General features: G+C 65.2%; 1 protein-coding gene across 3 annotated transcripts in view; it reads left to right on the top strand.

Moving 5' to 3' along the window:
- MVB12B (multivesicular body subunit 12B) overlaps positions 1–10895 on the top strand; it is a 119550-nt gene extending 108655 nt beyond the window's left edge. For all 3 annotated transcript variants that reach the window (XM_084898569.1, XM_084898567.1, XM_084898568.1), the window contains 2 exons: positions 437–496; positions 10584–10895. In XM_084898569.1, the coding sequence (XP_084754695.1) occupies positions 437–496; positions 10584–10670 (147 nt within the window). In that variant the 3' untranslated portion in view covers positions 10671–10895. The remainder of the gene's footprint in view (positions 1–436; positions 497–10583) is intronic.
- Positions 10896–11470: the final 575 nt, after the last annotated feature.

The following is an 11470-nucleotide window of genomic DNA, read 5'->3' as shown; positions in this document are numbered from 1 at the left end:
ACAAGTGATCGCTGATCGGCAGTGACTTCACACTCCTGGTGTTTCCAGAGGCCTGGCGCTCCCCCAGCTCCTGCCCGGCCCGGGTCCCGGGGGAGCTCCCCGCCTGCTCCCGGAGCCTCCGGGAAGGCTGGCCGCTCCGGCCCCACGGCCGCGGGAGGAAAGCAGACCGTTTCCTGCGGGAAGGGGGCGGGGAGGGGTCCCGGGTGACAGGCCCGGCTTCAGACGGCGTGACCCTCGGGCGCTGAAGGCGGGTGACTGAGCAGTGGTGTGTGTTGTGTGTGTGTGTGTGTGTGTGTGTGTGTCCCGCCAGCCAGGCTTCCGGAAGAGCCCGCGCTGGTCCCTGCAGGGCCGGGGAGAGGGGGAAGGGGCCCCGGATCACACGGGGGTGAGGGCGCGGGCTGTGCCTGCCTAAAGGGCCCGTGGCCTGTGCTTTCAGATGCAGCCCTTCGACCTGCTGGGGATCACCATCAAGTCTCTGGCGGAGATCGAGAAAGAGGTAAGCCGGGGAGCAGAGGGGGCGGGGGCAGGTAAGCTCGGGGAAGGGGGCTGGCTGCCACGCTGGGGTGCACACAGGATCCCCGTCAGCCCTCTCCCGGCGCCGGCTCGGCCCGCCGGGCGTGTGTGGGAGGGAGGCTGCCTTTGGGTCAGGCACAGATGCAGAGACTCACCTGTGCTTCCTGCCTGTCGGGGCCCCTCCCCGGTCTCCCCTGCTCCCTGCCCCCAGGGTGAGGAAGGAGAGGGCCGCCCACATCCAGACCCGGAGGGGCCGTGGAAGTTTCTGAACGAAGTTTCTGAGTGGTAGCACCTGAGGTCTGTGGCCCCGCAGGCCTCCCTGTGGCCGGGCAGCAGCCGGGGCCGTGTCCCCCTCGGGCCTCATTGTCGTCCTGCCCAGACCAAGGCTCTCTCCTCGGGAGCCGGGCCTGTGATGGAGCCTCTTCCCTCGCGTGAACCGGGCTCGTACACGCCGTCTCCGCCGCTTCACATCCGGGAAGCAGTCGCCCTGCTCCATCCGCTGTCCCCGTGGCCGTTACTGTGCCGGGGCCTGTGGCCCTCCGCCCGGCCCCTCCGCCGCCCTCTCACCCCCTGTCCCGCTCTCGGGCGCGGTGGCCAGGAGAGGCCCTGCCGGTGGTGGGCTTCATGCTGCGTGCAGGGCGACCGGTGAGTCCTGTGCTGGACGGGCCTGGGGGGCCGGCCAGCTCCACGCACAGCCTCTCCCTCCGCTGCCCGCCCCCCATGGGAACCACGCTCCCCTCCCTTCGCTGCCGCTCTGACCCAGCGAGGGGGGCTGGTCGCACCAGCTTCCCGGGGGAGCCAGCAGCCTCCGTGTTCACAGCTCCGAAGCCGAAGACAGGGAGAGTCTAATTAGCAGAGTCTAATATTAATCACTCCCTTAAAGGTGACAAGGGAGGCAGCCCGTTTAACCACTTAATGGCTACAGGTTTTTACGGGCTGCGTGTGCGGGCGTGTTTAATGAAGAAGTTACAGATCTGAGGGAGCTTGGAATTTTAATTTTATCCCTAAATATTTTCCCTGTCCCTGTGTTTGCAGTCAGCCCTCCCGAGCACAGTCACGTGGCGCGTCCTTAAATGAACATATTTGCTAACTGGCATGATTTCAGTTTTTAAAACATTGGTTCCAGCAATTAGGCATTTTTTTTTTCCAGTTCCCAAATGACTAGAGAAATTCGTCTTGATTATAATTGCTCTTAGCCACGCATATCTAATTTGTGTCTTTTTAAGCGTTAATTAGTAAACAGTCTGCGTTGACATCTTTATGTTTGTGTGTTGAAAAATGGGGCTTATTGCTTATGTAGCTCGGGGCCCGCTCCACAAGCACCCACGTCACGACCTGAGGGGCGGGGGGAGCTAATGGGACGCATGTGGCAGCGCGAGGGGAAAGGGGCTTTTGAATTCAGCTTCTGGGCGTGCAGGTTCCATCGGCTTCTGCTGGCCCCTTCCCACGGCCGAGCTTCGTGTGGCTCTGGAACCCGCACGCGCGGGCGGGAAGGGAAACGGGAGATTTTTGCATCAGTAATGAAATGGCAGAGTCCCAATTCTATAAACGCAGCGTGTTCATATCCCAGCACAATTGTTCCTTCTCTGGACTCTGGAAAGCTTTCATTGTGCTCATTAACGTGAAAGGAGGCTGTGCAGGGAGAGGCCGCAAGGTGCGTGGTCCCTTTCCGCCATCTAGTGGTCACGTCTTAAACTGCAACAGGAAGTAAGCCGCCGTCTCTCCACTTGTGAGATGGAACCTTTCCGCCATCCAGACTTCTTATCTTTATTTATATTTCAGTGAGGAAGCTGATATATGGGAGGGGGGGGGGGCTACTTTAAGTAGGAGTTAACCTTTCCCCCGCCCCCTGTTCTTTGTATTGCTCAAGGACAGAGCCGCCACCAGGTTCTGCAGGTGATGGCGGAGTGGAGGTGATCCCGGCCAAAACAGAGACCTGATGTCGTTCAGTGGGTGGCGCTCGGAAGGTCCAGGAGGAGTGCTGTCCTCACTTTGAACCGTGGGAAGCAGCGTGGGGCCTCCCTCAGGACTCTGACCACCATTTAGGGACGATTTTAGGCCAAAGACACGCCTAGTTCTCCCCCCATAAATCCTGGCAGGTGTCCTGGGCAGTTTATCACCCTAAGCAGCTCCCCTGCCAATCAAAACCGACTTTTAACATTTAGTGCTTTCCCCGGGTTCAAAGGCTTCACGTGTTTATAAAAATGCAAACATTTCAGACACACAAACTTTCCCCACACTCCACTCCTGGGAGAGACACACACACACGGGCTCCCAGTGTACACGTACCCTGTCCCTGGTTACACACACACACACACACACACACACAGGCTCACAGTTTACACGTACCCTGTCCCTGGTTACACACACACACACGGGCTCCCAGTTTACACGTACCGTCCCTGGTTACACACACACACACACACACACACAGGCTCACAGTTTACACGTACCATCCCTGGTTACACACACACACACACACACACACACACACACACGGGCTCCCAGTGTACACGTACCCTGTCCCTGGTTACACACACACACACGGGCTCACAGTTTACACGTACCGTCCCTGGTTACACACACACACACACACACACACCGGGCTCACAGTTTACACAGTACCCTGTCCCTGGCTACACACATCCCGTGTACCTGGCGCGTCCTGCCATGTCAGAGCACACAGATCTGCCCCTCCTTTCTGTGGCTGCGTGTTTCCTGTATGATGATTTACGCAATCCCCCGCTGCCTGGCCTGTGAGCTGCTCCCGTTACTTGCCGTCACGCTGCTGTGGTGCGTCTCCTTGTGCACGTCCCTTGCTTCGTGGGCCTTCGTTAGGGTGTATGTTACCGTCTTCCTTCCCGGAGAAAGGAGTGTGCCTTCCGACCCTCCTTCAGCACGCAAGGTGCCTGCTTCCCCCGTGTTTAAACGTGAACACCTTTCACGTTTACTGCTCGTTTGTATTTCTTTTATGAGTGTCTTCTGCTTGGACCCTTTGCCTAATCTCCTCTGTTGCCTTCGTTAGCTTTCCTCATTCATTTTTAGAGAGTTCTCTATGCTCTTTATAACAACCTTCTCTCTGTTCTGTGCACACACGCGCACACACACACCAGCAGCTTTTCACCTTGTTAATAACATATTCTACTAAATTTTTTCATGGGCAGACTAATTTTTGGCTTTAGATCATATTAGATGATTATAAAAATACTCCTATTTAGTTTCTCAACTCCTCAGTCTACCTGAAATGTATTGGAAGATGCGGACGAGAGCCATATTTAATTTATCTTAAAGTGTTAGCCAGTTTTCTTGGCGTGGGTTATTTTCTTCAGTAAGTTTTAAACACTGTCTCACTGTACACAGCCACGCACCGCGGGCACGACTGTGGGCCCGTAGATGTGCCGGAGCGGGAAACTCCTGTCCCGTGACGACATCACAGCCGTCCTAACCTCAGACACACACGTTACTGCCCGTTCTGGGCGGTGCCGTCGGTGGGGTGTGCCACCTGCTCGCCAGCCGCACACCAGTGTGGCAGGTCCGATAGGCAGAGTGCGTAAGACTTGGTAATGATGATTGGCTGTTCCTGGTTTGTGTATTTGCCTACTCTGTTATTTCAGAGTGCGCCCTCTCTCCGTACAAAGAACAGACCCTGTTCCGGGGCAGAAGCCGCACACGCGTGTTTCCCGCACCGCCTGGCTGTGCGTTCTCTCTCCTGCAGCGTCGGTCCCTGTGGTTCTGCACGGGCGGGCTGCCTGTGGCCTGGGGGGTGGGGGCCGTGCCCGCCAGGTTTGTCTCCGTGCCCCGAGCTGTCCCCACACACAGTCCCTCAGGACATGTTTCTCAGAGGCTCCCTTCAGCGTCACGTGGCACGTGACCGACTGGCTCCTCGTGAGAGTTAGTGAATGGACCTTCTCCTGACTTTCCTTTTGTCATCACAGTTTCGAGTCTTAGAGCTCGGTGATAAGTCTTAATGATGGGGCCAGCTCTTCCTCCCAACTTTCCTAATTATGGTCACACGACCGTTCTCCCAGGAACCTCAGAGCCGTGCTGGGCCCGGGGCTCCCACAGCTCCTGTGCGGGGAGGGCGGGACGGGGGCACCATCGGGAGCACCTCCACGGCCTGCGCCATCCCTCGGCGGAGCAGGGGGTTCTGTGCAGCTGCGGTTCCTGCCGGTCCTTCCGGCGGGGGGGGGGGGCTCTTCGCTCCCTCAGCTGTTCTGTGACTCCCCTATCAGAGCTGCGGGCCTGGGGTTGGCTCTCGCCGCCCGCTGTTCCTGACGGTCCCTTGGCGGCTTTTCACAGCGGACAGGCCCCGGCCCCTCCTCCGGTGTCGGTCCCCCGCTCAGGGCCCGCGCCTGGCCAGCATGGCCGGCCACAGGCCTCTGTGCCGTCGTGTTCTCAATGCAGCTTCTAACTGCAGCATCCATCCAGAGGCTGCGCTTTGGCTTGTCCTGTGTACGGACGTGTCCCTTTCTTGTGTTAAAGAATTAGCCGTCTATTTTTGTTTTCCTAAATGTTTTTTATTAGAAATGGATGGTGGCTTTTGATAAATGTCTTTTAATCATCTCCCGAGATGCTCATTTTTCCTCCACCAGCATATTAACGTGGTGGCGATCTTAATAGAGCTCCGAGAGCCCGGCCCCCGCCCCTGTGATTCCCGCAGCCCCCGGCCCGGCCTCACCACAGACAGGAGCGCCGGGCGGCTGCGGGCTGGCTGCGCGGCCATGGCGCCCGCGGCCCCATCCATCCGGCGGTCCTGCTGCTCGCGCCTGGTCCCCGGCTCCCCGTTATGTTCGGGGACTTTCCATCGCCCAGCTTTCAGCGTGACAGCCCCAGACTGAGCTTTTGGACGGTTACCTGCGTGTGGGGAAAAGTGAGCAGGAAGGCGAGCTGAAGGGTGGGAGGCCCCTTCCCAGCGGGACCACAGCTTCTCCTCCTCCTCCACCCAAACCAGCCGAAAGCAGGACCGTTCCGGCGTCTTCCGCAGAAAACCTCGGGGAGGAGATGGACAGACAGACGCTGGGTGTTAGGCCATGGGCGGCAAGCGCAGTTTTAGGCGATTCGCAGGGAAACCCGGAGGTGCTGGGGCCGGGACGGGGAGCCTGGCGGTCGTGGAGGAGGGGTGTCTGTTTAGCAGGGGTGAGGGGGGCGCAGGAGTCACAGACCCCCCTGCACGCCCCGGGTTTGGGGCGGGACGGGGGGACTGCTGAGGGAGCAGGCGGCGGCCCCGCTGTCCCAGCGGCTCCCCGAGCCCTTCCCGGGCGGCTCTGTGCCCAGACGGGGTGCTGCTCCCGGAGGTGGGCCAGGGGCCTTGTCCCATCCTCACCCGGGGCGACCCAGCGGTGAGGGGCCAGGAAGCAATGAGGGGCCAGGAGAGCCCGCGGTGGGGGGTCAGGGAGAGCCCGCGGTGAGGGGTCTGGGAGAGCCCGCGGTGAGGGGTCAGGGAGAGCCCGCGGTGAGGGGTCGGGGAGAGCCCGCGGTGAGGGGTCTGGGAGAGCCCGCGGTGAGGGGTCAGGGAGAGCCCGCGGTGGGGGGTCAGGGAGAGCCCGCGGTGAGGGGTCGGGAAGCGGTGAGGGGTCAGGGAGAGCCCGCGTTGAGGGGTCAGGGAGAGCCCGCGTTGAGGGGTCAGGGAGAGCCCGCGGTGAGGGGTCCGGGAGAGCCCGCGGTGAGGGGCCGGGGAGAGCCCGCGGTGAGGGGCCGGGGAGAGCCCGCGGTGAGGGGCCGGGGAGAGCCCGCGGTGAGGGGTCCGGGAGAGCCCGCGGTGAGGGGTCCGGGAGAGCCCGCGGTGAGGGGTCCGGGAGAGCCCGCGGTGAGGGGTCGGGGAGAGCCCGCGGTGAGGGGTCGGGAAGCGGTGAGGGGTCTGGGAGAGCCCGCGGTGAGGGGTCAGGGAGAGCCCGCGGTGAGGGGTCCGGAAGCGGTGAGGGGTCCGGGAGAGCCCGCGGTGAGGGGTCCGGGAGAGCCCGCGGTGAGGGGTCAGGAGAGCCCGCGGTGAGGGGTCAGGGAGAGCCCGCGGTGAGGGGTCAGGGAGAGCCCGCGGTGAGGGGTCGGGAAGCGGTGAGGGGTCTGGGAGAGCCCGCGGTGAGGGGTCAGGGAGAGCCCGCGGTGAGGGGTCGGGGAGAGCCCACGGTGAGGGGTCAGGAAGCGGTGAGGGGTCGGGGAGAGCCCGCGGTGAGGGGTCGGGGAGAGCCCGCGGTGAGGGGTCGGGAAGCGTTGAGGGGTCAGGGAGAGCCCGCGGTGAGGGGTCAGGGAGAGCCCGCGGTTGGGGGCCGGGGAGAGCCCGCGGTGAGGGGTCTGGGAGAGCCCGCGGTGAGGGGTCAGGAGAGCCCGCGGTGAGGGGTCAGGGAGAGCCCGCGGTGAGGGGTCAGGAGAGCCCGCGGTGAGGGGTCAGGGAGAGCCCGCGGTGAGGGGTCGGGAAGCGGTGAGGGGTCTGGGAGAGCCAGCGCAGGGACCGTGGTGGTCGAAGGCCCCGGTGTGCCCCCGCCCGGTGGCCGGGCTCTGAGCCCGGTGCTCACGTTGTGGGAAGAGCAGCACCAGCTCCGCGGGGCCTGAGGACCGGTCCCAGCGCTCACTCTGCACCCGCAGCTCCTGCCGCCCTGTCCCCCGTGGAGCCCCCGGCCTCAGCAGGCGAGGGGCAGCCAGCGTGCCCCTGCTCCGGGATTCTGGGACTCCCCGGGGGGGAGGGCAGCCTGGCTCCCCGCAGCCCGAGCGTCCCCTCCCCAGGCTGTGAGGTGACCCTGTGGCGCCACACCAGGCGCGAACGGGCCTCGGCAGGAACAGCCGCAGGACAGACCGGAGGGGGCCACACCGAGGCCGGGCCTGCCGAGCCGGCTCCCCCTTCCCTCCCCTTTACCACCTCCTCCCCCCTCCCCCTTCCCTCCCCTTTACCACCTCCTCCTCCCTCCCCCCTTCCCTCCCCTTTACCACCTCCTCCTCCCATCCCCCTTCCCTCCCCTTTACCACCTCCTCCCCCTCCCCCCTTCCCTCCCCTTTACCACCTCCTCCACCCTCCCCCCTTCCCTCCCCTTTACCACCTCCTCCACCCTCCCCCCTTCCCTCCCCTTTACCACCTCCTCCCCCCTCCCCCTTCCCTCCCCTTTACCACCTCCTCCACCCTCCCCCCGCCCGGAGGGGCTGAGCCTGGTGGTGAGCACAGCAGGTCGGGGCCTGGGCTGAGCGGCCAAGGCCATGCCAGGCAGGGCAGGCTTGGGAGGGGCAGGGCCGCTGCTCAGAGCCCCGCCCCGCCCCCTCCCTCTGACTGTGCAGGGACCCTCCGTGTCCGGTCCCTGGGCCAGCCCTGAACCAGACCCTCCCCGTGGCCGGAGTCTGGCCCCTCACCTCCCTCCCTCCGTGGCCCCCTCCGGCCTTCCCGGCCCCTCACTCCCCACAGCGCCCTCCGTGCTGGCGCCCCCTGCTCTCCCACCTCCGAACTGCAGCCCCTGAGGAGGTGCCTCCTGCTTCCGTGGGCCGTGACCCGTGCAGCGTGGCGTCCCCGCAGCCCCCCCCTCTGAAAGCAGCTGCAGACACCCCGAAGTGCCCCTTCCTGCAGGGAGCTCTGGCGGCTGGACCAGCGGGTGAAGGGGAGGGACCTGCCTTTCTCTGGGAATCTTTCCAGCCGAACGCTGACGCCGGCGCCCTGGCCAGGCCCCACCCACCCTGGGCTGGCCGAGCCTGGTTCTGAGGGGAGGCGGCCTCCACAGGAGCGAGCTGTCTCAGTGAGGTCGCCGCACCGCGTGCACCGCGGGGTGGGGTGGCGCCACGTTTGGCCAGAGGCCGGGAGGGACAGCCGGGCTCCGGGTGCCTGGACGCCGTGGCCTGCGTCCCCCGCGGCCGGGATTCGCCGGGAAGGTGGGAGCCGTGTGCCGTGGCTCAGGGTCCCCGGCCCCGGGAAGGCCCGGCGGGGCCCTGACAGTGATGTCTCATTCCCGGGGAGGCCTCCCAGGCCGGTGCTGCTGCTGCTGCTGCTGCTGCTGCTGCTGCGGTGGCGGCCTGTGCCCACCAGAGGGCGCCAAGGCCCGGCGCCGCTCCCCTGAGCCGGCTCTGCAAACCCAAATTCTTTTTAATTGAAAAATTTTTTAATTCAAAAAGGATTTGCTGTTTGTAGGCAAGTGCAGGCTTCCCTTCCGCAGGAGACTAACGTCCTGAGCAAACAGATCTGGGTCCAAATCCTCCTTCAAAGGCGCTCGCTGTTTGCCCTGGGGAGAGGGGCTTCCAGAGGCGGCCTAGTCTCTTGGGCAAACACTGTGGGGCCCGTCCCGCCGGACAGCGTCGTGGGAAGGGCGATCCCGGCCTAAGGGGGATTATGTCCGGGGACATATGTTGAAATTTCATTTGGGGAGTTAGAGAAAACAAGAGGGGGGGTCCCCATATGACCTAAAAGGGAAAATCCCCAGGGCAGAGGTGGGGGTCACCAATCTGTGCTGCGCCCGATCCGGCCCCCGAGGGAGGGGAGGGCTGTGTGCGCTCTTGTCCGCCCGCCCCGCCCCGCCCCGCCCCTGCCCCGATGTGAGAGGAGGGGGGTTAGCAGTTCATCCCCTTGAAGGCCCATCTGTGCCTCCTGCCTAGGGACCTGCCCCGACTCCTGCCCACAGGGCCTGGCCCAGGACCCCCTGAGCCCCGGCCGGCACTGCTTGCCCCGGCGGGAGTGTCCTGATCCCGCTCGGCCCCGCCTTCTCTGCGGCCGCCCCGCTGACACCAGGCAGCCGCGGGCTCAGCCTCTGGCTGTGGGCATCAGAGCTCCTCTTCCGCTCCACCTCCCTCACGGGCTCTGTGCTGACCAGCCCCCAGATCCGCCGGCCGCCTGTGTCCCCACTGCCCGAGCCCCGCAGAGCCTCCAGGAGGGGTGACGCCGAGGGCCTGGGACCGGCCTGCTCCCTCGTTTGGGAAGCGCCTCGCCTTGCGGCCGCCCAGGCTGGCGTCCCCCAGCCGGTCTCAGAGCAGCGGGGGGACGCCCCAGCCTCCTGCACCCCCAGCCTCCTGCACCCCCGTCTCTGGGTCCTCACCCCAAGGCCGGCCCGGCCTCTCCTCCCCGCACCGTGTGCTTTTCTTGCACATCTCCACACCCGTCACCCCAGCTGCCTGACCCCAGTGCCACGTCCCCCCAGAGGGCTCCTTGGCGCTCCTTGGCCACTGAGCAGAGCTCTCCTGTTCTCTCCCCGCCTCCCCTCCTGTGCGCTCCCTGGGTCACTGGCCCGGCGTGCCGCCCTCCGCCCGCTCCTGGGCTCTGCGGCCCGGCGCCCGGCGGATTAGCTCAGGCCGCCCAGGAGGGAACACTCACTGCTGCGATGCACCTGAGCAGCCACCAGGTGGCGGTGTTGTCCCAGACTTCGCCCGGAGGCCGCTGCCTCCCTCTGCATGGGTCTGCCAGCCGCCTGGGAGCTGGACCGGAGGTCCTGGCCTGAGCCCTGGTCCCTAGAGAGAAGAGTGACCCGGCCGGTACCCAACAGACCTGGAGGCCAGGGGGGGTCAGAGGTGCACACCTCACCCGACCCTCACAGCAGCCCTGGGGGCGCAGGCTGTGACCCCCCTCTTTATTGAGGTGTAATTGACAGACAGTGTGTTCGTTTCAGAGGTTTGAGGTTTGTATGTATCTCAGAATGGTCAGGCTCCTTCGCATCCGTCACCATAGTTACAGAATCTCTTACGTTGAAAACTTAGAAGATTTACTCTTAGCACCTTTCGAATACACAAACAGTATTAGCCATCGTCACACGCTGTCCTCCATCCCCGAGGCTTTATAACCAGAGGTTTGTACCTTTAGGCCCTCCCCCTTCCTCCCCCACCTCGTGTGTGTGTGTGTGTGTGTGTGTGTGTTCCCCCCCCCCCCCCCCCCCCGCAGAGCAGCCTGGCACGGGGTCAGCTGGCGCGTGTTTGCCGCTGGCGTCATGGCTGAGGCTCTGCCGTGCTGGGGCCCCCCTCTCGGCGTGGGGCAGGGAAGGGGGGAAGCACAGCCCTCAGAGACGAGTAGGCGCTGCGGCCCACAGGCCCACGCTCGCACCCGGGTCCATGTGCGCGCACAGGGCCGGCGAGGCCCGCACCTGACGCTGTCTGTCTGTCTGTCCGTCCTCCCTCCGCAGTACGAGTACAGCTTCCGCACGGAGCAGAGCGCCGCCGCCCGGCTGCCGCCCAGCCCCACGCGCTGCCAGCAGACCCCCCCGTCCTGAGGCCCTGGGCCCGGCCGCCTCCGGGGAGAGGACCGCCGCCGCCGGTGCCCGCCTCGCCGCCCCTGCCCCCTCACTGCCCGGCCGGGGGCGACCGGGCAGCCGAGCTCCGCCCGGTCATCAGCCGGCCCGACATGACCCCGCCCGGGACAGCGTAACCTGACTAACCTGTGTGTGCCGCCTGCCGCTCCGGCGTGTCCTCACCGAGCCCGCACCGGGCACAGTGACCCCTTCCCGCCGGCGGCTCTGCACAGGCTCCTCGGCTCCGCCCGCCCGGCGGCCTGTGCCCCCGCATCTCACGGCCCCGAGGAGGAGGGGCCGGGCCCGGGGACCGCTGCTCCCGCCCGGACTCCGAGCGGGACTCTCACTGGATCCCCCGGACGCCTGAGGCCGGGGCCGTGTGCCCGGTGCTCCCCGCCCCCCCACACCCCCGTCCCCCCAAGGGCTCGTCCTGCGGTGCCCACGTGCCATCACGGTGCCAACTGCCTCTGCCGGTGCCGGCCCCCAGGGGCCCCCGCGGCCTCCGCATCCTGCCGGCCCCGCTCATAGGGCCATCGCCAACATCCGTCCGACCCTGGTCTGACCCCTGCCCCCAACGCCTGCCTGGGAGTGGTGCTGCTGGTCTCCCCCAGGCCCTGCCCATCGGGGGGGTCACAGGCGGCTGGACTTCGGACAGAGGTTTGGGGTGTGTCTGGGCCGGGCAGGCAGCACGGAGCCACCCCAGGGACAGACTCCCCTGCGGCCCCGGGGGGGCGCACAGGAGCCAGCCCCCGGGCAGACGGAGGGCACCTCACCCGCCCGCC

This window comes from Pipistrellus hanaki (genome assembly GCF_964339955.1).
Source record: "Pipistrellus hanaki genome assembly, chromosome: 11".
In the NCBI taxonomy this organism is placed as follows: Eukaryota; Metazoa; Chordata; class Mammalia; order Chiroptera; family Vespertilionidae; genus Pipistrellus; species Pipistrellus hanaki.
This window is presented reverse-complemented; position numbering and strand designations above follow the sequence as displayed.